Source organism: Leptinotarsa decemlineata, unplaced genomic scaffold, assembly GCF_025532065.1.
Source record: "Leptinotarsa decemlineata unplaced genomic scaffold, Ldec_3_MD MMD2_tig00026361_RagTag_RagTag, whole genome shotgun sequence".
Classification (NCBI taxonomy): Eukaryota; Metazoa; Arthropoda; class Insecta; order Coleoptera; family Chrysomelidae; genus Leptinotarsa; species Leptinotarsa decemlineata.
In genome coordinates, this window is record NW_027412704.1 from 5,458,038 (window position 1) to 5,485,212 (window position 27,175).

General features: G+C 33.9%; 2 protein-coding genes across 2 annotated transcripts; one reads left to right on the forward strand and one right to left on the reverse strand.

Annotated features, from left to right (window-relative positions):
* Positions 1 to 594: 594 nt before the first annotated feature.
* Rab39 (RAS oncogene family member Rab39) lies at positions 595 to 3,793 on the reverse strand. Its single transcript, XM_023156019.2, has 2 exons — positions 3,577 to 3,793; positions 595 to 3,525 (listed from the first exon to the last, which is right to left on the reverse strand). Exons 1-2 carry the CDS (start codon positions 3,682 to 3,684, stop codon positions 2,977 to 2,979), a joined length of 657 nt encoding a protein of 218 aa, XP_023011787.1. The 5' UTR covers positions 3,685 to 3,793; the 3' UTR covers positions 595 to 2,976.
* Positions 3,794 to 3,888: 95 nt separating this feature from the next.
* On the forward strand, positions 3,889 to 26,652 carry Ctr9 (RNA polymerase-associated protein Ctr9). Its single transcript, XM_023156016.2, has 13 exons — positions 3,889 to 4,056; positions 4,108 to 4,206; positions 5,701 to 5,940; positions 6,548 to 6,770; positions 9,365 to 9,606; positions 11,063 to 11,290; positions 11,359 to 11,669; positions 14,110 to 14,500; positions 18,108 to 18,437; positions 22,328 to 22,590; positions 23,011 to 23,218; positions 24,849 to 25,432; positions 25,484 to 26,652. The coding sequence occupies exons 1-13, from the start codon at positions 4,015 to 4,017 to the stop codon at positions 26,130 to 26,132; spliced, it is 3,810 nt and encodes a 1,269-aa protein (XP_023011784.2). The 5' UTR covers positions 3,889 to 4,014; the 3' UTR covers positions 26,133 to 26,652.
* Positions 26,653 to 27,175: the final 523 nt, after the last annotated feature.

The following is a 27,175-nucleotide window of genomic DNA, read 5'->3' on the forward strand; positions in this document are numbered from 1 at the left end:
ACTTAAAATTGTGAGATGTCATTCACGAGTATTTACTTCCATACCATTGATAAAAACACCAAGGAGAAAGTTGGTCCAGTTTGCTCTGGAATTCAACACAGTCGCCTCGAGAATCGATTTTCTTGTAAACTTTTATATCATCTGCGAAGCTTAGGAGTTCTGCATTGGAAAATCAGTGCCTCATGTCGACCATAAAACATTCAACAGCAATGGTCCCAAATGGGATCCTTGGGCCACACCGGACGTTACTTACTGAGGGTGGTCGTTCGTAGGGATGCGACAGCTGGTAACCAGAAAAAACATTTTAACATTTTTTTTAACATATCTCCTGAAGACGCAAACTTGTTTGGTACAGTTCTTGTTTTGGAATCTTTACAAATATTATCACAAATCTACATCAGATATCTTTCTTCAGGAAAATGTTTAACCTTTTATCAGCTGTCAACTATAAAGTCATTTTGAAAATTCTTCCAAATGTCAGTTTTACTTCTTTATTCTAGTAGTTATTACAATTAGAAATGTGTCTAACAAGTAAATGCAGAATATATTTTCACACCACTAATTTTAGGTAATTTCAATAAACAAAAGTGAAACTTAAAATTTTATTTTTTTTTATTATTCAATAAGTGCAAATCAGTACATTATTGTACATAATAACATGTCAAATTTCTCTTAAAATTATGTGAATGTTTTTGGACTAGATCAAGTAGGTACTCATACATTACTAAAATTAATATAATTTGTTGAGCTCCAATAGAAATCATCATCGATTAAAATTGATAGAAAAAAAAGGTGCTGAAGGGATACTGAGTATTTTTCAAGCTCTCGATTATTCAGCTCCAATCATGAGTTTGGACTGTCAATTATCTATAATCGACTGATCAATTTGAGCTGTCGATTATAGATAATCAACCATTGACAATTTCTACTGTTGAACTTTTGATAATACAATGAAGATATTGAAAAAAAATATAAAAAACATCAAAAGTTGAAGTATTTCAATTGTTTATACTAGTTAATTTTAAAATATGTTAAAGAAGTTTGAATAGCTGCATGAAGGTATCAAAAATTGTAGTACCAATGAATTTATTTGAACCATTTTTATTTGGCATAGTCAAGTTTTTCAAAGTTGGCACACAAGTTTGTAAATATGCCAAAAATTCTGAATACAAATTCATACTAATAAGTACATAACATGTAAAAAGTTAAGTGTTTATGTCAATTCAAGTTGACAATTACTAATTTTTAAAATCCAAATATCAGTGAATACCCAGAGTTTTATTTTTTACTACTAATTGGTCTTTACAATCATTTGTACCAACTGTTTTGACTTGTCATAAATGTACTGAATATCGTGATTAAAAAAATCAATCTATCTATAAATAATCAAACAAGAAAAAGACTGATACAGATCATTATTTCAACATATTGATTTTTGTACTGAAATTGTAGAGAAATATGTGTTAAAAATTTCAAGTAACAACCAAACACAGGTGAAATAATAAAAGAATGAAAATTACCGGAAAAAATTATGAAAAACTTTGTGTGATCACACCAAGTTATGATGGAGATTTATTGAATTTTTTCTGTTGGATTAATTCTATTGGCAAAACTGAAGAAACAAAAGCTCAAAGAGTTGTTTCAAAATACTGAACTATTTCAGTTGCACTTATCACAAGTTATCATATAAATAATTTTAAAATTAATAAATTCAATGCTCTCCATTGACATTCGAATACTGAACAGAAAAAACCAATTAGAATTCATATCTCCTAATCAATATTAGCATTCTCTGGCCTTGGTCAACAGCAAAGTACAACCAGTCTTGTACCTCTATCAGAAATTGAATAAATACATAATTGATAACTTTTTTGTTGAGATAATTTACAACCTTTGAACATTGATTTCAATAAACAACAAATGACAAACAATTATTATTAAGCCCACAATCATTCATGATTTATGAATTATTTGACTATTTCAAAATGTTTATAGTAGAAAACTTCAACTTCCAAATGAGGCAGAAATGAAAGTGCAAATAACTCTCCATTTTCAGTAATTCGTTCAAAAATAAAAAAATAAATAGGCATAGCGTATATGTAATCTATTCTAAGATTCCCATATAGGTTCTGTTTGATATATACTCTAATTCAATATATGTTCCATAAATCTCATTGTAAGTGAACCATTTGATCAATATATACTTAAATCTACAGCAGAGGCCAAAAGTCGATACTACCCAAAAACTTTTTCATTTCTCTTCTGACAGTGAATCACATCAGGATTTCCACACAACACAAAAAATCCTACGTATGTATATCCAATTCAGGTCAAAATATCCTTGACATAAAATTATTCTCTATAAGATATCCCTCGGTAGACCTGTAGTGGACATCCATAAGACATTAAATAAACAAAAAAAATGAATAGTTCATCTGAAGAGCTGCTTATATGAAGTTGAACGTTATTTAATTTTCAAAATAAAGATGAACAGCAATGACATTTAGATCTTTTTGCTTGTCTTGCTAAGATAATTCCTTGCACTTTTTGTTTTCTACTTCTTCAGACTCCCAACAAAAAAAATGGTATTTCAAGAATGTCCTTGAAGGATGATATATGGATGTCCCTGATGGATACCTCATAGACATACAGGTTAGTATTTTCTGGACATTTATATACATTTGGATGTCCATTGTTTATACATTATTTGCCAAATGGGTATCCTGCAGATGTTCATAATTTAAAGCTAATATGCTCCAAGTTGGTATTTGTTGAGAATTCATAGAAATAAAATATTTTTCAAACGACATTTAGTCCTTCCTACTGTAGATTGAACAGTTTCTAAAAATAGTTTTTAGACTCAGTATTTCATAGCAAGTCTACTTCGCTATACACTATCACCAATCTGAATACCTTAAACATATATTTACATAATTTATAGAATCACTTGATAAAAATCACCATTTCCATGCCAACCTAACAGCAGGATGACTTTGCTGCCTCGGCTTCAACTAAATTATAATCTAGACCATTAGGTCTGGCAAAACCTGTTTTAATACCATCCCAACCATCTTCTACTTTATATTCACCTGTTTGAATTCTATTAAATACTTCTTGGGTGACACATTTGAAAGATTCCTCCACGTTCATGCCAGTCTTAGCGGATGTTTCCATGTGAAACAGACCATGCTGATCCGCAAACGCTTTCGCTTCCTCTTTCGACACTTCTCGTTGACCTCCATTGTTGACAAGGTCTACTTTGCAGCCCACAAGGGCAAAAACTGGACGATGGGGCTCAATGTGTCTTCTGGCCTCCGACATCCACACTGGTATGTGTTCGAAACTTGCCCTGTTACAAATATCATATACCAGGAGAGCACCGACCGAGTTTCTATAATATGACTTTGTAATGGACCGAAATCTCTCTTGTCCTGCCGTATCCCATAGTTGAAGTTTGATTCTAGTACCATCTTTCACTTCAATAAGCCTTGCGAAAAAGTCCACTCCTACGGTAGGATCTGAAAGCTAAACAATTTTTGAAATTGACGGTAAAAATAGAATTGTTTTCTTGCATACCTCAGCAAATTTTCCATCCGTGAAATATTTCAACAGAGAACTTTTTCCCACAGTACTGTCACCTATTAATATTAAGCGAAATTGGTAATCGAATATAGGTTCTACCATTTTAAAACATCACTTTTTTTGTTTTTATTTAAAAGATAATCTTCCACTACAAAAAGTACAAACTAATAAATTACATTTGCTTGTTATGACAAAAGAGTTCAAAATGACAAATGGCATAGAATAGAACTCGTGAGTTCTGAGACAATGACTGAAGCATAGAATAGGGTTGCCATCTGACATTTTATTTATGTACTAATCCAACTAAATTTTGATAAACAAGATATCTGACTTTTACAAAATGGTCAAATGTCAAAGTATTTTTTCGAAAATTGTGAATGTATGAATTGAGGGTGTTTTAATTCTGATATGTAATGTAAAGCATATGCATCAATGGCTGCTTCTATTGAAATTCCCCTTCGTGATACGGATGAAGTCAGCATTAAAGCTTATGGTTGATTATTGATTTATTTGACTTGTTTTTAGGTAATCGAACTGTATGCAGATCAATTGCCTGATGGAGATGAAGTTCTTGGGATTTTACGCCAAGAAAACACCCAATTATCAATATGGGTTAATCTTGCTGTGAGTCATCAACCTTTCACAAGTTTTATACTTCGACTTGACCCTTTAGAATCAACAAACTTCTAATTTGTCTGATAAATTACTGGGTACACTTACTGTTGTTTATCAGTAACAATGGTTTATGCAACACATCTATTAAGTAAACCTGCCTGTCTTACAGGGTCAATATTATTGTGATCAATAAATTTGATTTGTAAGGAGTATATATTTATGGCAACAAAAGCGATGAATTCAATCTTTATTGTCAGTGTATCAATATATTTTGGTGGCGTCAATATCATTGATAGGCAGTTTGGAACTGCGCATTATGTCAGAAAAATGTCAAAATTCTTTTCATTCCATCAGTAGTTGATATTTCTGTATATCAACAAATACCGTTTTCCAAAATTTCGTTAACCGAGTTGCCAGTTAATGGAATTTGAGGACATGCAAGCGTGCAGATTTCCTAGCAACTGATCCTAAGAAGTTTTTGCATAAAGTAATTTACCAAATCTAAAATCTCAACCTCAAGAATAAACTCAAAATTCATAAGAAATCATCCTCAGAAATAAAAAATAAAGTATATCTTGCAGTTTTCTTTCTCTAATTTGTTTCATTGTTCAACCCACAATACCATAACACCATATGATGTTTATTGGCCCTTATCAGTAGTAGTACTGGTCCTAAGACTCCGTAGATGAAACAAATATACAACAAATACAAATGTGCAACAAATAAAATACAATAAAACTTATGTTGAAAGAAAAAATCAGAGTAGTATATGAGTTACAATTGTTCAGACCTTATAAGCCCTTCTAAACTTTTCAAAAATGAACAATAGTTTGGAAATTCAAGCACACTCAATGGCAATTCATTAAAAACTTCTACAGCTGGTGTACTTGAGTTATACTCATAAAATTATAAGTTGAATATGAGTTTATTAATACGGTCATTTTTTACTTTATATACTGTTTTAACATTGTTCTTACTCAAGTAGGGTGTACTTCAGTTTGTGGAAAGAGGCCAGTTCCATCTGTTTACCAAGTTTCTGCTTATAAAAGGTTCCTAACATTCATTTTCCAATGGTTGTCAGTTTGATCCATTGTACAGAAGAACATGACAGTTCCATAAGCATATATAAAAGAGGTCCCAGGACTGATCCCTGAAGTATGCCACAGTTATTCGTTACACACCAATTCATTTTTGATTCTATTAATTGTTTATTTCTGATGTAATCTAGATGTTCATTTTGGCCCCTTTAATGACTTGAAGTTCAACTATATAATTTTTTCGCAAGTTCAAAAGGTATCTCAATTACAATTTTCTGTTTTTTTTTACCTGAAAAGATTTATTGAGGCAGTAACTTATTGGGATGAACTTTCTACACCTATATAAAATTCTACATTGCCATTTTTAGATAAATTAAAAACTGACCACAAAAATGTATCTTAATTATAGATTTTCAAAACTTGTCATAAATGCAAATGAATTTTGTTGTATTATTTTTTTTTATAGTTGGAGTACTATAAGCAGGAAAAGATTGAAGATTTCATCAAAATACTGGAAGCCTCGCGGGTAGATGCAAACAAAGACTACAGGGACTATGAGAAAGATCAAATGCGAGCCCTGGATATGCTTGCTGCATATTATGTGCAGGAAGCAAATAGGGAAAAAAACAAGGATAAAAAGAGGGAACTATTCACCAAAGCCACACTTCTCTATACCACAGCAGACAAAATCATAATGTATGATCAGGTGAGTTTCTTGTGGACCCTTTCAAAGCAGTACGTCTCACAACAATTCAACTTCGTCCCAAAAAAGGTTCATCTGACGCTACAAGTCACTTGAGTAGTTTCACTGAATGGCCATTTTTGGCCAGTATGGATCAGTTCAAAATCAATTTCTGTACTACAGATATATCTGGTTCATCTTCAGTTGCCAGTTTCTTATTGATTGAAAATATATTTCTGAAGATACAACACACAAAACACTTTATACATCCAATGAATCTCACCAACTAATCCAATTGTTGAAACAAAAAAATCAATTAAAAAGTTAAGCCCTTCTTCTGAAATAGTTTGACTATTTTCATTGGATTTTTAGTGTGGTGAATATATTAGGATATTAGAAAAGTTATTTGTGTTTACATAGTTTGGGCATATTTTTTTAGGTATGTTGTTCACCAACATATCCATCTTGTATCCATCACTCAAAAAGCCTAAAATTCTTCTCCTGTATTGCGAATTCATTAATTATTTTTTAGATTTGTAGATGGCTTTGTCAATGAGATGTTACTTTCAGACAATGAAGTATGCTTTGACTGATTGATGACTGAAATCATAATTACTTTTGAACTTTTCAGAATCACTTGCTGGGACGTGCTTACTTTTGTCTTCTGGAAGGAGATAAAATGGAGCAGGCAGACGCCCAGTTTAATTTTGTACTGAATCAGTCGCCAAATAACATACCATCACTGTTGGGAAAAGCGTGTATTGCCTATAATAAAAAAGATTACAGGGGAGCTTTGGCTTTTTACAAGAAAGCGCTGAGAATGAATCCTAACTGTCCTGCAGCTGTTCGATTAGGTAAATAAGTACCTTCTTAAACGAAGGGTATATATTTTTGTTTAATATTTTGCTGTATCTGTTTCATTTGCAGTCATATTAAAAATCTGTTTAAACCTTGCCATTGGATCATTAATTGCTCTACAAGAATATGATCATAGAATTTTTCTACATTATATCCTCAGTCTTCGGGTCTTACAGTATAATTAAAAGATAGAATTGGAACCTCTGGAGTAGAATGCATCAAAGACAAATACTCCACGCAAACATCAGATCAATCTGCAAAAGTATCTCTAATACAACCAACTGGAATAGTTATAAACAAAAACGTAACGCTGTTGTTAATTTGATAAAAGAAAAAAATTGTTGTTATTATTATAACCAAATAGACAGAAATATGCATAATCCTAAAAAATGCTAAAAAAATAATAAACCCTAAACAAATTTATAATGATTTCTGCAATGGTGTGCAATTCGAAAAAAAATTGTCAGATTTTTTGTGTAAGAGATAAAAGAGAGATTTCTGAGCATTTTAATGAGTCTTTTGTCAATAGTATTGATGATATGGTGTCTAGTATTGAAGATGTTGAGTTTTCTTGTAATATACAGTGGAGGGAAAAAAATTCAGTAATTTCAAATTAGTATTTATACATAAATATTACTGGAGTTTTTTCCCAACACCAAATCGTTATTTTTAACACTTCGACACGTGTTTCGATCACCAAGTGATCATCTTCAAGATGAAGATTAAACTAACGCGAAGCTAACGCTATTTATGCTATACAGGTAAACCCTACAGGTGTACCACCCATACAGGTATACCACCCTAAATTAATTTTACAATTTTGCCTTATCTATCATTTTACAATATATGTTCAACTGTATTGAAAACAATTTTCAGCTATATAAAATTAATTTCACAATATTGCCTATCTAAATTTATTTTTTGCAATTTTAGATAGGCACCTGGGTGGTACACCTGTAGGGTTTACCTGTATAGCATAAATAGCGTTAGCTTCGCGTTAGTTTCTAGTTTAATCTTTCTCTTGAAGATGATCACTTGGTGATTGAAACATGTGTCGAGGTGTTAAAAATAACGATTTGGTGTTGGGAAAAAAAACTCCAGTAATATTCATTACTACACCAAAGGTTCCAAACAGTGCATCATAAATCTATACATGAGTTGGGTATAATTATGAAAAATCTAGAAAATAAAGGAAGTCAAATTTATGAACTAAACAGTAAAGTTGTGAAAAATAGCTTTGATGTTATTGAGCATGTGTGGTGCCACTTCATGAATGTACCATTGGAAAATGGCACATTTCCTGAGGAATTAAAAACAAGCACTGTTACATCTATCGAAAAAGTTGCAAATACTAGTGGTGAGTTTAGACCAATCAATTCTTTGCCATTTGAAGAAAAGATATTAGAGTCAGTAGTTAATCATCAGTTATTAGCTCAAATAATTTGCTATTCATTATTCAGTCTGGCTTTAGATCAAAGCACTCATGTGAATCAGCTATACAACTCACTGTCACTAAATGGAAGGAAAAAATTAGTAATCATCTGTACACTGTAGCAGTATCACTGGATCTAAAACGGGCTTTTGAAACAGTAAATATAGAGATATTATTAAAAAAACTAAATGAATATGGTATAGAGGATAAAGTATTCAATTGGATTAGAGGATACCTTACAAATAGAAAACAGACAACAAAAATTTGTGATGTAATGTCGTCAGCCATTACAGAAAATCATGGAGTTCCTTAGGGTAGTATTTTGGGCCCTCTATTGTTTTTAATGTATATTAATGATATGGAAAAATAAGTTGAATGTGACTACATTCATATATTCGCAGATGATACTCTGATATCAGTAAGTGATGGGAATATCGATAGAGCAGTGATCAAAATGAATGATGTGCTGAAAAATATGGATAAATATTTGAAAATGAATAAATTGAAGTTGAATGTAAGTAAAAGTAAGGCAATGATAAATACTACACTTTATAAATTTAAACAAATAAATAGTAGTAACATTAACATAGAAATAAACAATGAAAAAATTGAAATTGTAAAGGAATTTAAATGTCTGGGATTTATGTTGGATAATCATTTATTATTTAGTAGCCACTTTGAATATATAAAAAAAATCCTGAAAAAACTGTATTTCTTTTCTAGAGGGTCCCAAAACTGAAGTCTGAATTCCAGAATAACTGTGTATGAGACTATCATTCAACCTCGTTTAGAATATTGCCCTACATTACTATACTGCTTTGATCTGAAAAAAATATCCCAATTACATATTATTGTAAAATAGGTATAACTATTTTATTTTTTGTAAATTAAGATTGTCCTACTTAAATAAATAAATCAATCAATCAAAGAATACTGAAATAAAGACAAAAGTGAAATAATACTGATAATAAAAGTAACTAAACAAGTATACAGATCAAATAATTCGCGTGAGACAACATTATGTGGGGATATCCCAAATAGAAATATATACATTGCGCTATAATATCATTGTTGTGCGTGAAACAAGCTTTTCAACCTCTTTTTGAAGTTTTTCAGTGGACTGTCCTTGTATTCCCTACTTGAGAAATTCAATTTTAGGTATGGGTCATTGTTTTATGAAGCTTGGCAACCAGGAAAAGGCCAGACTTGCATTCGAAAGGGCTCTGCAACTTGATCCAAAATGCGTTGGAGCTCTGGTGGGCATAGCAATTTTGAAACTGAATTTACAACAGCCGGATTCAATTAGAACAGGTGTTCAAATGTTATCCAAAGCGTATACCATTGACTCTTCCAATCCTATGGTTCTGAATCATTTGGCCAATCATTTTTTCTTCAAAAAGGTACGTCAAGGTAACAAATGATATTTATAGGTATTTGATAAAAAACTGCCAGCCTAATCTTGACAAAAAAATTCTTTTGTCATAATTCAGGTTGAGACGGATTGTTGAAGATAATTCAAACCTTGAAGATTTCTCAACACGAACATGAATTCGAAGAATAACTTTAGTGATTTGTTTTTTAGGTATTAAGTTTAAATATGGGATTTATATCTGATAGAAATCAATCTTGATTCACATTAGCGTTGAGAGGTTAATTTTCTTCAGAAGATGTTGAATATTCTGTATAGTTTGATTTCTACAATTTTTAAGGACCTTAGAAGACAATAACGAGAGAATAGAAAGATAAAGATATTGACCAGAAACCATGAGAAAGTACAAGAATAATCATGGGGACCAACTGTATACTTATGAGAGAGAAATGTATTTTAGTGTGTTTATTATAGACATGAGAAACTGATGAATAGTTTAAATAAATTGATTTAGCTCACGGGAAGCACAAAACAGCTGACAGAACTTTGTTTTACCATCTGGCTTAGTTTCAAATATGTCCGGTAGATGTCGTATCTGGACAATGAACTTCCCAATATATCACTTCTCAGCCCACAAGTTTTCCAACAAAATTCAAATAATCAGCAGTAACAATCTAATGAATAATTCATATACATGTTTACATATAAGTCATTATAGTGTTATATTTTTGGAAATAAAAAAGAGAAGCATATACAGTATACTATAAAATCATTATTTCAAAATGACTGCCAATAATGGTAAAACTGGTGAAGCACTTTCCATTTCAGGTGTTCCACAAGGTTCAGTTTTCTCTTTGTTGACAATATTAAACCTATAGGTGATCACTTTTCTTCTGCAGATTACTTTTCATTATTTTATTTTGCAAAAACTAAATTTAAATGATCTCAATTCAACAAACAATTAAGTAAATACAATTTAAATGATCTTCAAACAAAAAAATATGAACGATATCAAACTGTGTGTTAAAATTGAGTATACATTAATCGTGATTGGATGGAAGAGCAATTTCTGCCTAGGTTTATTATGTGCAAATGTTGAAATCTGCCATTTATTAGGTTAGGTTAGGTTAGTATCTCTTGTACGGAGTAACCTTTCAATAAAAGCATTTACTATTTCTTATTTTCATTATTATTAACAGAGTTGGGTAGAATAAATATTTGGGTATTTATAATGCTGTCATTCTCTACTGAAAGATAAAAAAACTAAATTAACGACTAATGAATGCAGCTGTAGTGAAAAAGAAAAGTATAAGCCGATTTCAAATCCTTTAGAAATCTTTTATTTCATCCTAATGCCAGCATATATTTTAATAAAAATTAATGATAACAAGGAATGTACTTTATTGTCCAAAGAGTCACTCTTATTGACAATTTGAATATAAAATTTTCAAGCATGTAAACTTATTGAAAAAATCAAATATTCCTAGGATTATAACAAAGTGCAGCATCTGGCTCTACATGCATTTCATAATACCGAAAATGAGGCAATGCGTGCAGAAAGTTGTTATCAGTTGGCGAGGGCTTTTCACGTTCAAGGCGATTTTGATCAGGCCTTCCAGTACTATTATCAAGCAACTCAGTTCGCCCCTGCAGCATTTGTTTTACCACACTTTGGATTGGGGCAAATGTACATTTATAGGGGTGATACAGAAAATGTGAGTAGATCTTTCATTGTTAAAACGTACTCATCAGATCTCATTCATTTCGGTGGCGAATTTTTTAGGCAGCTCAATGTTTCGAGAAAGTACTGAAAGTACAGCCTGGAAACTATGAGACGATGAAAATATTGGGTTCTCTTTATGCCAACTCCTCGTCTCAATCAAAGCGCGATATAGCCAAAAATCACCTGAAGAAGGTGACCGAACAATTTCCTGACGATATTGAAGCTTGGATAGAACTAGCCCAAATTTTGGAACAGTCCGACTTACATGGATCTCTGAGTGCTTACGGTACTGCCATTCAGATTTTGAAGAAGGACGTACAGGCTGAAATCCCCACGGAAATCTTGAACAACGTCGGGGCTCTTCATTACAGGTAATCCTTCATTGCTTAGCAGGGTATAATTTCATTCTTATTGTCAATATATCTCTTGATGGTTTTCTTTGAGTTATCTTTGTATTTATTTATTCAGTCATTCAGTTACTCGTGGGTTCAAAACCCATATCACTCATTACTTCAGCGAACAGGTTCGTTTTTACCTATAGAGCAAGGGGTGCGCGGTGCACACAGGCGTCAGGGGGTGCCAGAAGCCTCTCGCGACACATTTAGCCCCACCTGGTACGCTCGCGCGCAGAGGGCGCCTACCCACCGCATGCAGCGGACACCTCTCTACCGCATGTAGCGGGCGCCTCCATACCGCATGCAGTGGGCTCCTCTACATCGCACGCAGCGGACTCATGCACACCGCGCGCAGCGGGTTCCTCCACGCCGCAAGCAGCGGGCGCCTCCGCACCGCACGCATCGGGCGTCTGCCCACCACACGCAGCGAGCGCCTTCCCACCACACGCAGCGAGCGCCTTCCCACCACACGCAGCGAGCGCCTTCCCACCACACGCAGCGAGCGCCTTCCCACCACACGCAGCGAGCGCCTTCCCACCACACGCAGCGAGCGCTTTCCCACCACACGCAGTGGGTGCCTGCCCACCACACGCGACGGGCGTCTTCCCACCACACGCGGCGGGCGTCTTTCCACCACACGCAGCGGTCGCCTTCCCACCACACGCAGCGGGCGCCTGCCCGTATAAAAACGGAGTGGTGTGTTATGTCGATTTGAATGAAAGTTCAAAAAACTAAAATTTGGTTATTCATAATAAAAAACCCAATATTTTATTTGATTTCATGCAAAATTAGTTTATTAGGAAGGCAAATATCCCGAATTGAAGGATAACGCCCACTTTCACTCACTTTATCTTTCAGCGCGCAAAACGAAGATATAATTAGATGACGAGATTTGATGCAAAGACAGACAAGTATCTCTGTTTAAGAGTCGAACAGGTAACTTCGAGAACGCCTCACTGTTTTAATTCTGAGTTTTTTTTTTCAGTGGAAGTAAGCTTATGTATTTTGTTTGTTGAAATACAGTAAAAGTAGTTTTCTTTGTAACTTCTATTTTTGGCGTTCCACTACGGTTTCTCTGTATATGAAAAAGAAAAAGGATATTACTGATTTCCAATTGGCTTATTTGATTATATTGGAAATATATGCAGCCAGCTCTGGAATAAATTGGACCCGTTTGGATGAGTGGACGACAACCATCAAAAAAAGTTGTAAAACCAACTGTTCGTTAGAACAAGTTTATTATTGTTCTATGAGGAGAAATTATTGATGCAGCAGCGATATTTTGTATAAATAAATAAAAATCAAACTACCTTTCCCATTTGTTTCCAATTACTGTTGTCATAGAGACGAGGAACTCTTGAGGCTACCAGACTCCTGACAACAGGAGACATGAGGTTGCGTCACCACCCCAAGAGCACAACTGTGTAGACAAATTCTGTCGCAAGGCAGAATCATTTAGCTCACTGAGACGCCTACCAGTTCTCATAAGATTGTATCCTTGAGGAAAAGTCATTGCACTTAGGTACTGCGGCTAAAAACGCACCTTCTGGCTTTGAAGGCCAGACACAGGTCTTGCATAAAAAATCCAGGTTTGACAATGACAATTTGACACTATATCAAATATGGTATTTTGTTTGTTATAGCGAAACTATTTATTTGAATGATCTAATAGTGTGAATAAATCACAAAAGGCTGTGTTTCATCGCAGTGGGTTTTTATATTTGATTCAAATGGCTATTAGTCAGGGATATGCGATAAAAATTTCTAGTACCGAATAGTATTGACTCTTCTTGAATAACGAGTAATATATTTGAGTGTTAGGCGATTTTCGTCTCAAAAACATTACAAAAGAAGTACTCAAAGTATACGTCTGATGATTTTATTTGTATTGTTTTGAGTTTTCCAAAAAACCATGCAACTGTTTAGGACTCTACAACACTTGTGCTCGAATTTTCATACCGGCATTTAAATTTACTTCCAAATTAAGTTCCAAATAATGAATATTGACAAAAAACTAATATGCATAACATGTTGCTAACGAAGAAGTAAATACGAATTGAAGACATCGGTTTTTTAGTGTATTGTCCTAGATTGATACATTTGGTATAGCCATAAAATTGCAAACGGAACAACTTTTTCAAATGACTTTCTAATTTCTGTGAAGCAATAAAGTTTTTGAATTTTTTTCGAAAAAAAATGACAATTTTGACAGGTACCAACTAACAGTTAGTGATATAACAGTAACGGTACCAAAATGGAACCTTGTGGAACTCCATTCCCATTTACTTTTTCTTCAGGATAAAAGTAATTGAGTCATAGGCAAGTCTCAGAAGGTAGATCCCGCAATCTGTGTGTTTTATCAACACAGACTTATTTAGATTTCACTATCTCCTCTCAAAATTGAAATTGTTTCAAGGTTGGGTAATCTAGAGGATGCCAAGAAGAATTTAGAAGAGGCCCTTGGGCGGGCCACTTTGGAAGCCGAGCACGATGCTCAGTACTACAATTCCATTTCTGTCACCATAACCTACAACCTGGCTAGACTGAACGAAGCACTCTGCTTATTCGATAAATCTGAAAAGTTGTACAAGGATATTCTCAAAGAACACCCCAATTACGTGGATTGCTATTTGAGATTGGGATGTATGGCGAGGGACAAAGGGCATATCTATGAAGCTTCCGATATGTTCAAAGAAGCCCTTAAGGTCAATACCGAACATCCTGATGCGTGGTCGTTGCTGGGAAACCTTCATTTAGCTAAAGCAGAGTGGGGTCCAGGACAGAAAAAATATGAACGAATACTAAAGGTAATGAAACCGTATATATTATTTCATTGACTTTACACTGTGAAAGAAGCTGAAGATTACTTTATTGCAGTGTACGAGTTGAATAAAATTTCACCTATTTTGTTCTCAACTGCTTGCCAATGAACTATCGTTAATTATCGTGTTCGCTGTCACTGCCAAATAGCTTATTTTCTTGTGTTGTCTGATATATTGTTGTCTGATCCAGATAGAAATATCAGCTTTTTTAACATGCTTTTATTAGCTTCACCTGTATGTATGTTTGTAACTCTTCTTTCCCGTTTGAATGCTCGGAATCTGTATTTGACAGAATTATGGACATTATTGCTTCATCTATTCGCTGGCAGATGGCGCTGCCATCATAACCTTTATATAATTTGAAGTCATTTTACATTTGAAAAAAGTATTTTTTTTATTAACACGCGCGCCTGCCGCCTTCCTTGGGCTTGGTAGCTGATTTTCAGGCTCCCTCCCCGGAATCGGAAAATATCAATGGTCATTTTTCTAAACAATATACGGCTGATTGATCCCAAAGTTTAGATAAAATTCATATAGTTTAAAAAAACTGATAAATACGCTTTTATATCATACGAAACTAAAAAATGAAAAATAAATCTAGTTTAGAAAACTAAAAAACACGCTTTTGAAGAACATCGAACTAAAAAGTTAAAAATATATTTTTTTAAAATAAGCTTAAAACAATAACGAACAAAAAATATTAATATTATTGTGAAAAAAGCGTGGGCGCTTTGTGCAATATTTTTTGTATATCAAGCGCCCGTCGCTTTTTTCACAATAATACTAGTATTTTTCTTTCGTTATTGTTTTTAAGCTTATTTTAAAAAAAATATTTTCTACTTTTTAGTTCCATGTTCTTTAAAAGCGTGTTTTTTAGTTTTTTGAACTGTATTTATTATTCAAATATTTTTTCTAATTATTTGGTTTTTGAGTAACGAAATAGAATAGAACATAAAATATATATAAATCCTTTATTTAGTCAAAGACTAATAATACAGTTCAGTGAGTAACAATTTTAAAAGAAATCAATAAAATCTAAAAATAGAATTGATTTTTTGTCACTTGTAGATTGTCATAAAGCAATAAAGTATATATATACATACATATACACACATATAAATACATATATACACTCATACATACAATTGTTAATTACTAATTTACATCTCGTCTCAAATATATTAGCATAAAATCTTGCGAATACATAAAAAATATAAAAAATAAAATTAATGTCATATAGAAAAAGTAAAATATATATAAAAAGTTTCTAAACCAGTAGTTTACGTCTCACAACAAATATAGATACTGTGTGTTTATAAAATAAACGTCAAGTCCCATTACGTCAAGTCCCATTTTAATAACTTTTTGAAAAGGTCAATAGAATCTATATCCTTTAATTCTGGGGTTAAATCATTGAAAGCTTTGAGTCCTTTAACAAAGACAGAATTTTGAGAAATCTTTGTCCTTACTAGAGGTAAGTGAAAGCAATTTGTTGATTTGGTTGGGTATTGGTACTGTTCAAAATTGTAACTTATTTTATCAATTAAGTATTTAGGTGCCCGTCCTGTTTTGATTTTAAAAATGAAAATAAGTGTCAGATAATCTTTAATTGCTAACCATCCTACCAGTAGGTATAAAGAAGTGGAGCAATAGTTCAAATGGGGAAGTATAATACTATTGTATATCACCATTTTTGTCCATGCATCAAGGTATCTTGAACATCTGAATAAAAAGATTACTTTAAAAGAAATAGTTTTTAATATATAGTTTGCATGTTCTTTAAACGTTAGTCCATAGTCAACTATAATACCCAAGTAATTGATTTTTTTCACTTGTTCGATTGGGTTCCCGCATAGTTTGATTTCCAAAGTCTGGCTTGGCAGTGTTTTAATCTGGTTTTCTCTTGCAATGAACATACATTTTGTTTTATTTTCATTTATTTTAAGTAAATTACTGCAACACCATTTATGAATACAATTTATTGTAGAGTTTATAGTTTCCTTCAAAATTTCATGGTCTGTGGAAGAAAAATTGATGAGTATCATCTGCAAATAAGTGGATTTCACACATTCCAGCTTCTCCTACTGTATCATCTATATAAATAAGGAAGAGTAAAGGGCCGAGAATACTACCTTGTGGTACCCCAAATTTATTTTCTATTTCGTCGGATTGTATGTTATTCAGAAGCAACTTGTGTTTTCTATTATCTAGATAATTTGCAAACCATTTCAATGCTTTACCCCAATACTGATACTTTCCATCTTTAGCACTAATCTATTTCTATCCACAGTCTCAAAAGCCCTCTGTAGATCAAGGAATACTGCACCTGTATTCTATACATTGATGCTGTTATTTTTTTTTTCAAAATTTTCAGTTTTTGCCTCTTCAGCTTATTACTATATGTGATTTTAGGCCAATTTTTCTCTATGAATTCAAATTGAACCGAAGCGCTGCAATAATAGTGTTAATGAACGCACTGTTTGACGTTGGTTTGCAAAATTTCGTTCTGGTGATCTTAGCCCTGAAGTGGTCGATCTACAGTAATCTAGGACGAGGATTTGACAACCCTGGTGAAGACTGACCTATCACAAATGGTGCGTGGGATGGCGGAAGAACTGGGCGGCAGCTCCCATGTGATTTTTGATAGTTTAAATCGTATTGGAGTAGTCTAAGAGCTCGAAAAATGGGTGCCCCCACGATTTGAACAATCAACAGAAATTGTCGCGTTTCGAGGTCCGTTCTTTGCTTTTGCGCAACCAAAACGATACTCGGATCTTCACGTATGATGAAAAACGGATCTTCTACGGCAACACAGGCCCAACCACCAAGAAAGACCATGGTTACTGTATGGTGATCACTATAACTTTCTACGACCCGGCCAAATCATTTCAGCAGAATCCTATTGTGAGGAAATCGACAAATACACTGAAAATTGCGTCAGCAGCAGCCGGCATTGGTCAACAGAAGAGGTCGAAGATCTGCGTCGAAGTTCTGCCTCATCCACCATACTTTCCAGACCTCTGCCCAACCTACCACCATCTTTTAAAGCAGTTATTAATTTCTCGTCAACAGAACCTTCACCAATCAGGATTAGGCAAAAACTTCCTTCGTGAACTTCATTGAATCCCAATTACACAATTTTTATGCAGACGGAATTAATCAACTTGTGTCAAGTTGGCAAAAGTACACTGAGATATCACAGTTCAGAGTAGACCCATAAAATCAGACGAAACTTTCAAAACAATGTAATATTTTAGAGAGTTGCAAATCACAAAAAGACTTGAAAGTTAGGTTAAGACATTAAATAACTATACTTGACTTATCTATAAATTTGAGACCAATCATTTTAGTATTTTTAAAGGATTTAGACCAGAAAAAGTAAAAATTTCAAATTGGTTTTCATGAAAACAAGAATGGAATATTATTAAGCATGTTCCTCTCTATTTTTCAAGGACATAGCGAAATAGGATATCCCCATTCAGTATGATCATTTGGCTATGTAGATATCTATAACATGAAAATTTGAATCAGAACAATTAAGCTAAAATATGACCAAGTTTTCTTATGTATTTGTATTTATGTATAATTGTAGAATCCTGCGACATCGCAAGACTCATACTCACTGATAGCTCTCGGTAATGTTTGGTTGCAAACTCTCCACCAGCCATCCAGAGATAAAGAGAGAGAGAAACGCCACCAGGAAAGGGCCCTCTCAATGTTCAAGCAGGTCTTGAAAATCGATCCCAAAAACATTTGGGCAGCTAATGGTATCGGAGCAGTTTTGGCACACAAAGGAACCATCAACGAAGCAAGAGATATATTCGCTCAGGTTAGGGAGGCAACGGCGGACTTTTGCGACGTTTGGTTGAATATCGCTCACGTATATGTCGAACAGAAACAGTTTGTCAGCGCTATTCAGATGGTGAGTTGAAACAATTATTTTCATTCATAATTCTTTGATTATTATTGATTCCTTTATTTAGCATAAGCTAATATACAATATGTTTGATCCTAACTATCATTAGGTTAATGTCAAAATATTCAAACGATGAATTACAAATATATACATTTATATGACTGGTTACAATCACAAATAAACTTCAACCACTCATATGAAATATCTACATATAGGTGGGCAATAAAGGTAATTCAAAAGTATTGATACATATACAAAGCAACAAACACAACACTTCAAAAACCTTGGAATAGTAATGAAGGTATTCAACTCAAGAAATAACAATAAAATCAAAATCACTCAACCTTCCTTTAAAAAATAACAATATTAAGTTCTACTATGTAAGAAATTAACAAAAAATAAATAATAATTGCACAAAGAAACTTTCCCTCGGTTATCTTAAAGGCGCGATTTTGTTCCATCCTTTACATAAAAGAGGACGTATGCTTCTCCACTCACAAGCGACTTTGGTGAAATTGGTGACACGTGTGAATCGTTGTATTTGTGCCACGCGCTAGTATACGGGTGTCTGCAGTATGCTGTATAATGTCCTCTGTTAGTAGTCCCACTGTGATTTAAAAGTGCATATAGATTATAACAAGTAGCCACATTTTCTCCTGTGAAATTGTCCATATCCAATCCTTCTAGAGGAAATTCGATGACATCATTCAATTTGCCTCTACTTTCCGTTGGAGAGAATCTTTTTAAATGTATTACTAAAATATAGGGAAACTTGTGGATTGATAGGGACTTTATGCATTTTCTTCTTTCCTTGCATTTCGAACACGTCGGTTTTTCAATTCCATCCAAAGTTTCTTCTCTTGTAAAATAATCTAAGCATTGCCACAAACTCAATTGGTCGGTTCTTTGTGGTATGGAGAGAGACAAATCCCAGAAAGGATCAAATGTTACTGAAGAGTATCCACAGTGTGTGCATTTCATCGTGGATTTCAATTGGCCAACGAAATTATCTACAATCTTAGAGTTATGCATCCTCAAATATGTGAGCCATGACTCTTGTGCATTTCCGCTGTCGCTCAATTTTTCGTCAATCTCCGTTAAGATTGGTTTAGGTTTCTCATTAATTATATTAACCTCTTCATGTAATCCTTCTAAAAGATAACGGAGAAACTCCTGGGCGTCTTGATGGGAATTACCATGAATCGAGGAGCAAAACTTTGAATTGACTCATCAAATTACAATCTTTGATACCATGATCTAAATTATTGAAAGCCAACATTCCTGCACGATAAATAGATTTTTCAATACACCTCTTGTTTTTGGTTCCTACATGGATATTTCGGTTGATCCTGGTATTATAATTATGATAATTTTCATTATACAGTGTGTCTCACTTCCTATGGAAACACCCCCGTATCTCCCGTAATATTCGAGGTGGAAAGATGAAACTCTCAGGACTGATGGAAATGCTCAAAATGCACCTACCACCACCTGAATGGGGTTGGCCAAAGTGATATACACTCACAGCCACTCGCGATGGAACACCCCATTTTTATGGTTAAAAATATTAGGGGGTAAAATAGGCTCAAAATTCCTTCAGATTCGTGATCAGGACTACCAACTTACTACAATTACACTTTTTCCTGAAAAAATTTCTGTCCTGAAAAATCCGAATTTGTTTCACTTCTCATGGAAACACCCCGGTATCTTCCGTAATAATTGAAGTAGATTTTTTTTTGTTTTGATATCAAAACATGAACGAAATTGTTTGAGAGAAACTCGACTTTTGTTTTCACATAAATAATTTATTTTTTATTTTGTTGTCAGGAAAGTTATTCCTTCTCAATAAGAGAGAAAATGTAATTTTTTAAGAGGAACGGAAACATGTAATCAGTGAGGTTTTAGGATGGTTAATGTTAGTTCATATTTTCATTTTCCCATTATTTAAAGAAAAAACAAGGATATTTTGTGGCGAAAAATGTTATGTAGTTCAAAATTCTACTACTACTACTATTCTAAAAGTACTACTTTTAAAATCACATTTTCAATTAAAAAACAAAATAATTAATTTCAAATGATTTAACTGTTGACAATTTTATATATTCATGCCTTCTATGAAATTTCCCTCCAATCGAACACATTTTTCTTCTCAGTTCTCTAGATGTGATTTCTCTACACGCTTGTATAATTTTTGCATGGAGATCTTCCTTATTTCTTGACCTATCCTTAAAAACTTTATTTTTCAAGTTTTCCCATAAATAAAAATCCAGTGGAGTTAAATCTGGGGATCGTGGTGGCCATACTACGAGAGGGCTATTGGGTCCTATCCATTTCATAGGTAGATTCCTATTCAACCAAACCCTTGTTATGCCACTATTGTGAACTGGTGAACCATCTAACTGAAAAATCATGCCGTGTCTCACATCCAAAGGTAGTTCTTCCAATACATTGGAAAATGCATTTTCGAGAAAATCAACGAATAGTCGTCCGTTTAAATTTTGATCGAAAAAAAATGGCCCGATATTTTCGTTCAGGATACCACACCACACATTAACTTTCTGAGATATTTGGTCTCTACAATTTACCACGCAATTTGGATTTTGTTCAGCCCAAAACCTCATGTTCTGGGAAGATACAACACCATTCGTGGTAAAGGTAGCTTGTGGGTTATTTTCAGTTACCGTGAGTCTGTGAACAGGGTAGTTGATATTTCTAGTCCTAGTTTGATTTTTGTGAGGGATGTAATTTATAATAAACAGAGATTTATTTTTAAAAAAGAACATTAAACATTCATGAATATAAATTGCATAAATGGTCAATATATTGTTTGATCGGAAAATACTTCTGCATGATTCCCTATATGGCATATTTAAGATTATTCTTAATGTTCTCTTCTGAATGATAAACACTTTTTCCGTATCAGAACTGCTTCCCCAAAACATGCCAAAACATTGAACTGAAATTTAGAAATCTATTGAGAGTTCTCATGGCAAACACGACTGAATTTAGTTTCATGCATAATTTTGTTATTTGCTCAGACCAGCCCAAATATTCATTAATGTAAACACCTAAGAATTTAGTACAAGGAGCTATCTCTCTCTTTCTATTTTTCATATTTATGCTTGATGGACGTTCTATCTGTAGCTGTCTTGGACGAAACAAGATCGTATTAGTTTTTGATTCATTAAGAATCAATTTATTACTTTCAAACCAATGTTTGGTACCGCCAAATAGATTACTTGCATTCTGCATAAGATCAGGAAAATTATCACCCCCGCGTAAAAGGTTTGTGTCATCAGCATAATTTGTAATGAACTGATCTTCTTCAATACTGGTTGCACATAAATCATTCATGAAAATTATGAAAAATATTGGACCGATAATACTACCCTGTGGTATTCCGATATTTGATGATGATATTTCAGATTTATACATTTTTCCTTGATTCTTAATGCACACTCTTTGAGTTCGTTCTGTGAGATAAGATTTAGCCCATTTCAGAGCATTCCCTCTAACACCATATCTCTCTAGTTTAACCATCAACAGGTTTCTATCCAAACAATTTAGATAGCTTTATTAGAGATAGAATTTAGAACAAACCACACGCATATATTTCAGTCTAGCTGGGCTCTATATGTGAACACTTTCTTATATTTTGAAATATATTTTAGCACTTACATTAGTTTTTTCAAATTGTGAATTTGTTATAGCACTTGCAGTTACAAATAATTCAGAATTTTTATGTTTATGTCCAATAAAACTGTGGTCTTGAATCCTTCAAGTGTATCTTAAAAAACACAACAAAACCAATTTAAAAGTTATTTCATCGATATATTCAAAATAAAAGTTACTTTGTGTGCTAGTAGCAGTGCCTATCACGGTAACTTCTGTTACAGTATGAGAACTGCTTGAGAAAGTTCTACAAATATAACAATGTAGAAGTGCTTCAATATCTAGCTAGAGCCTACTTCAAAGCTGGCAAGTTGAAGGAAGCTAAGATGGTTCTGCTGAAAGCTCGTAGAGTTGCGCCTCAAGACACCATTCTTTTGTTCAATATAGCCCTGGTATTACAGAGACTCGCAACTGTCATTTTGAAAGACGATAAGTCGACTCTTCAAACGGTCTTGCAGGCCGTACATGAGCTTGGACTCTCATTGAAGTAAGAAAAAATAGTTGTAGCTTGTTTTATCGATGCTGCAGATGGATGAATCTAGTTGGATGGCGGATCATGCTTTTTGGTTTTAGGCTTTTCCATCTTTATACACACACAGATGTGAAGATCATGCACAAAAGTTTCTTGAGAATCAAACTGGAGAAAACCCATTCAAAACAACTACTTTCAGACGTAATTACCTTTATTAAAGGTAATTACGTTCTTCCTTTCTTTGGGAAGTTCCCACATTCTTTGCGTGAAGATAGAGAAGTAGAAAACCAAAAAGATTTTTTCCCCAAAAATGAATCTAAACTCATTTTCTTTTCAATCTCATTGAAACGAATGAATCGAATGGGCTTGTCTCTCATTTATTGTTGATAGAGTGTGATAATCTTTTGTACATTACCAACGAATAATTTTTTGCAGGTATTTTAGTTACCTTTCAGAAGTTGGCGACAAACTGAGGTACGACGTTACACTAGCAACCATGGAATCCAGGCAATGCAAAGACCTACTCTCTCAAGCCCAGTATCACGTTGCTAGAGCCAGAAGAGTAGACGAAGAGGAGAGGGTACTTAGAAGGAAACAGGATGAAGAACGTACGGCTTTCAAAATGCGACAAATGGAACACATGGTAAATACGTTGAAAGTCATGTTAGTCTCATTTTCACGCATGAGACTTGAAGAATGTTGGCCAAAATAATTCTCTAGAAAAATCCGATGCTACAGAGCGTGGCTTTGTGTGACGTCACCAGATATATAAATCCTGTATTCAGCATAACTAATAAGCATCGTCGGTATTGGGTATAATATCAACTTGAATAATTAATAAACATAACCAACAGTTCAAACAAATATGATCCCAGCATAAATGAAATATTTTCAGTTTCCATTTGAACACATTCAATGTTTTACTTTCTGCGAGACTATGATCCAGATTATTAAAAGTAATCTTTCCCACATGATATATTAGGCAATATATATATAAGGGTATCCAACGATCTGGAAAACCTGGAATAGTCTGGGAAAATGGAAGCCAAGGAATTTTCACTTGTTTCTGTGAATTTTAAATCTTTCTGTATCTATATACAGTATTTTACTTCATTATATCTGTAATCACATCAAAAACATTTCAATTTGTAAGTAACTGTAATTCTCATTTATTTTTTCATCTGGCAATATTCTATTTGGTTATAAATATGGCAACAACAAATAAAATGTATTGAAGGGCGTCGATTCCATATGAGGAAGGTTCATTCTTGCGTTATGTGCTTGTATTAGACAAATTTTTGAGGAGCATTTATTAAATTTTCAAAGAATCTTCAAACGGATCATCCGATTTTTACATGTGTAGCCAGTGGCAATACATTTTCAACGAAATTTTATGCCACAAGATAGGTAGAACATGCTTCTGCCACAAAGATGACAATCTTTGTCTGTATCTTCATAACACGAATCAAAATAAATCTGATGACTGGAATTCGAAACATTCACCTTCCTCAACGATCCTACACAGAAGGATATGGCGAAGGTCTGCCGGAAAACAACTACTTCCCTGGCTAATACCACAACGTGTTTTGGATTATACCCATCAGATATTTGTGCCTCGCAGAGCAAATTCTAGCACGTTTAGTAGCCTGGACCTCATTGAAAATCAGTCAATGGAATACCAGACAGCACTGCTCTCTTGCACTGACGAGGAATATTACTTTGAAACCGATTTTCAGCGATATCCTGCTGCTGGACAGACGAGAAACATTTGCAAGTATTTACTTTGCGAGAAAACTTGCACAAATGATGTAATTCAATGCGTATAATAATGAAAATTGGGAATGCTCAGGATACACGATTTGTGGACCCAGTGAATACTCACCTCATGTTTCGAGGAGTGACCAAGGTCGGAGCCTTGGACAAAGTGCCTGAACAGCAAACCCCTTTTCAATTTAATAATAATTATGATACGTATTTATGTAAATCATTTCATTGAATATCAAATAGTCTTATTCATGCAAATCCAGCATTAGTAAATTACTTGAGTTTGCGTTAATAATATAATATTCCTGGAGTAAACACATTTTCATTGCATATATCTCGTGACGTCACACTAGCTGTAGACATGTTTTGCAAAATAGGCAGTTTCGGAATTGCATATCTTGATAACAATAAATACTTTTGATTTGAAATTATCGCCAAATATAACAAGGGGCAAAGTTAAGTTTCATTAAGCGACTCTATTTTCTCTTGTTATATTTCTCTGCTTTCAGAAAAAAGTGGAAGAAGAGAAACGCGTGTCCCACGAACAGATGCTACAGAAACGTCAAGAGTACAAAGAGAAAACTAGAAATGCGGTTCTCTTCCTAGAGATTCCTCCGGAAAAGAAAAAAATTAAAGGGCGCAGGGAACCCCAGTATCTATCAGATTCCGGAAGCGAACCAGAACGTCCACGTGGCGAGAGTTCTGAAAATAATGAAAGGAGCCGAAAGAGAAAGAGAAGCGGTGATCGCAAAAAGAAACCTTCAGGACGTGAAAAGAAAGAATCTTCTAAAGGTAAAAAGAAGGTCAAAGAAGCCAAGCCTAAAAACAAAGATGACGGTCTTAGTGCGAAGCAAAAGAGCAGAATTGTGTCCAAGGCAACAATATCTACCAGCGAAGATGATAGCGATGATAATAAACTAAAAATCGCTAGTGATGATAGTGACAGAGAGCGTCATAAGAAGAAGAGGAGAATATCATCAGGTTCAGACTCAAGCAGATCTAGAAGTCGGTCCAAATCAAACAGCAGATCAAGATCAAGGTCTAAGAGCGGCTCACGGTCCAGATCTAGATCAAAGTCTGGAAGTAGATCAAGGTAAGGTTTTTAATTCCCACATCTTGAGCATTTTCAACTGATTTCTTTCAGGTCAAGATCCAAATCACATTCCAAGTCCAGAAGTAGATCTGGATCTGAATCCAGCAACACATCAAAATCTAAGAATGCACCTAAGAGATCTAAGTTAAGATCTAGATCAAGGAACACGTCTATCTCATCCAGAAAAGGTTCTAAATCAAGGTCTAGAAACAATTCAAGAACTAGGATTAAATTCAGATCAAAGTCAAGATCCAGATCTGTAGAGAGTGTGTCGAAATTCAGAAACAGGTCCAAGTCTAGGAGTAGATCAAATTCAAAGTCTGTATCTAGAAGTAGATCAAAGTCTAGATCTGCAAACAGACATAAATCAAAATCTCGATCCAGGAGCGGATCCAAATCGATATCTGTGTCTAAAAATAGATCAAAATCTAAGTCTGGATCCAGAAGTAGGTCCAAATCGAGGTCTAGAAGTAGATCAAAGTCCAAATCTAGACGTAGCTCAAAATCTAGATCTAAAAGTAGATCAAAGTCTAGATCTAGAAGTAGATCGAAGTCTAAATCAAAGTCTAGAAGCCTGTCTAAGTCAAAATCCAGGTCAAGGAGTCCATCTAAATCATTATCCAAAAGCAGATCAAGAAGTAGATCGCAATCTACCAGTGAAAAAGGTTCGCGAGCAGCTTCTCCTGATAAAAGTGGCTGAAATGTTCGTTACTGTTTTAATATTAAGCATAAGTAATTATGCTTTTATTCAGTTTTGTTGTTAGCAGTTATACATTGTTCTAGTTAGTAAGTGTTGAAGTAAAAGAGAAAATTTAAACTGATTGAAACCAAAGAAATAATGTTATTTCACGAATTTAAATTCCTAGTCGATATGTAGGTATTTTATTTTACCTTACATTCTGATACTTTTCGTTATTATTTTGTTGTTCATCAATTGATATTTTATTTATGTTTGATGATTATTTATAAATATGAATTTATCTTTCTGACTGTGTTATTGTTATTGAGAATGTGCTTAAGAAACGTTCCTTTTTTTTTCAGAAATATTCCTTTGAATATAGGGTTTATAGGGCATTTAAAGTGTTCCTCTTTTGATTTTCAACTGGATAAGACAGGTTTAATTTTGGAACTAGACTAGTTGTTCCTCCATTATTAATGCCATAATTTCCAGATGAACAATAAGTATCATGATTTCAATAAAAATTCTATTCAAAACTTGATGGATTATTTCAATTATATCTCATTTTCCAAAGGTTTATTTATACTGTGAATTCTCAGAAACACATTAAATTCTCAGGAATTTCGTATAAGCTTCAAATTGAGAAAGATTTTCATTTTTATGGCTCCTCATTTATTTCTCTACAGATAAAAAGATTTTGAGACCATAAGAGTCGAAATTATAACTAAAAATATTTTAATTGTCTGTATTCACAGATCTTCCACTGGCCAAATTGGTGTTCCAGCCCATTTTTTTTATCGTTTTGTGATATGACATTGAAAAATACATATAGTTGAGTTATCCAACATAGTTTTTGAACTCAATGGATTTGTCAGGCATGCAACCGCATAATTTACAACTGAAGTTTGGATCGCCATGTAATTTGAATCCACCACGGCTGTACAACGGCACACCATTAGTCGTTAAAAAATTAAGGAAAAACGTCGAAGCCAGCCTTTTGAATGGCAAGTTCCGAGGTGAAAATATATTAATACCACGAATCTCCATTATACCTACAGATGTGC

Excerpts from the sequence above, each read along its gene's own strand:
- Rab39 (XM_023156019.2), bottom strand. The coding sequence starts at position 3,684 with ATGGTAGAACCTATATTCGATTACCAATTTCGCTTAATATTAATAGGT. Across the intron at positions 3,526-3,576 it reads CGGATGGAAAATTTGCTGAG|CTTTCAGATCCTACCGTAGG; the intron begins GTATGCAAGAAA and ends AAAATTGTTTAG.
- Ctr9 (XM_023156016.2), top strand. The coding sequence starts at position 4,015 with ATGGCTGCTTCTATTGAAATTCCCCTTCGTGATACGGATGAA. Across the intron at positions 11,291-11,358 it reads ATAGGGGTGATACAGAAAAT|GCAGCTCAATGTTTCGAGAA; the intron begins GTGAGTAGATCT and ends CGAATTTTTTAG. Across the intron at positions 14,501-18,107 it reads AATATGAACGAATACTAAAG|AATCCTGCGACATCGCAAGA; the intron begins GTAATGAAACCG and ends GTATAATTGTAG.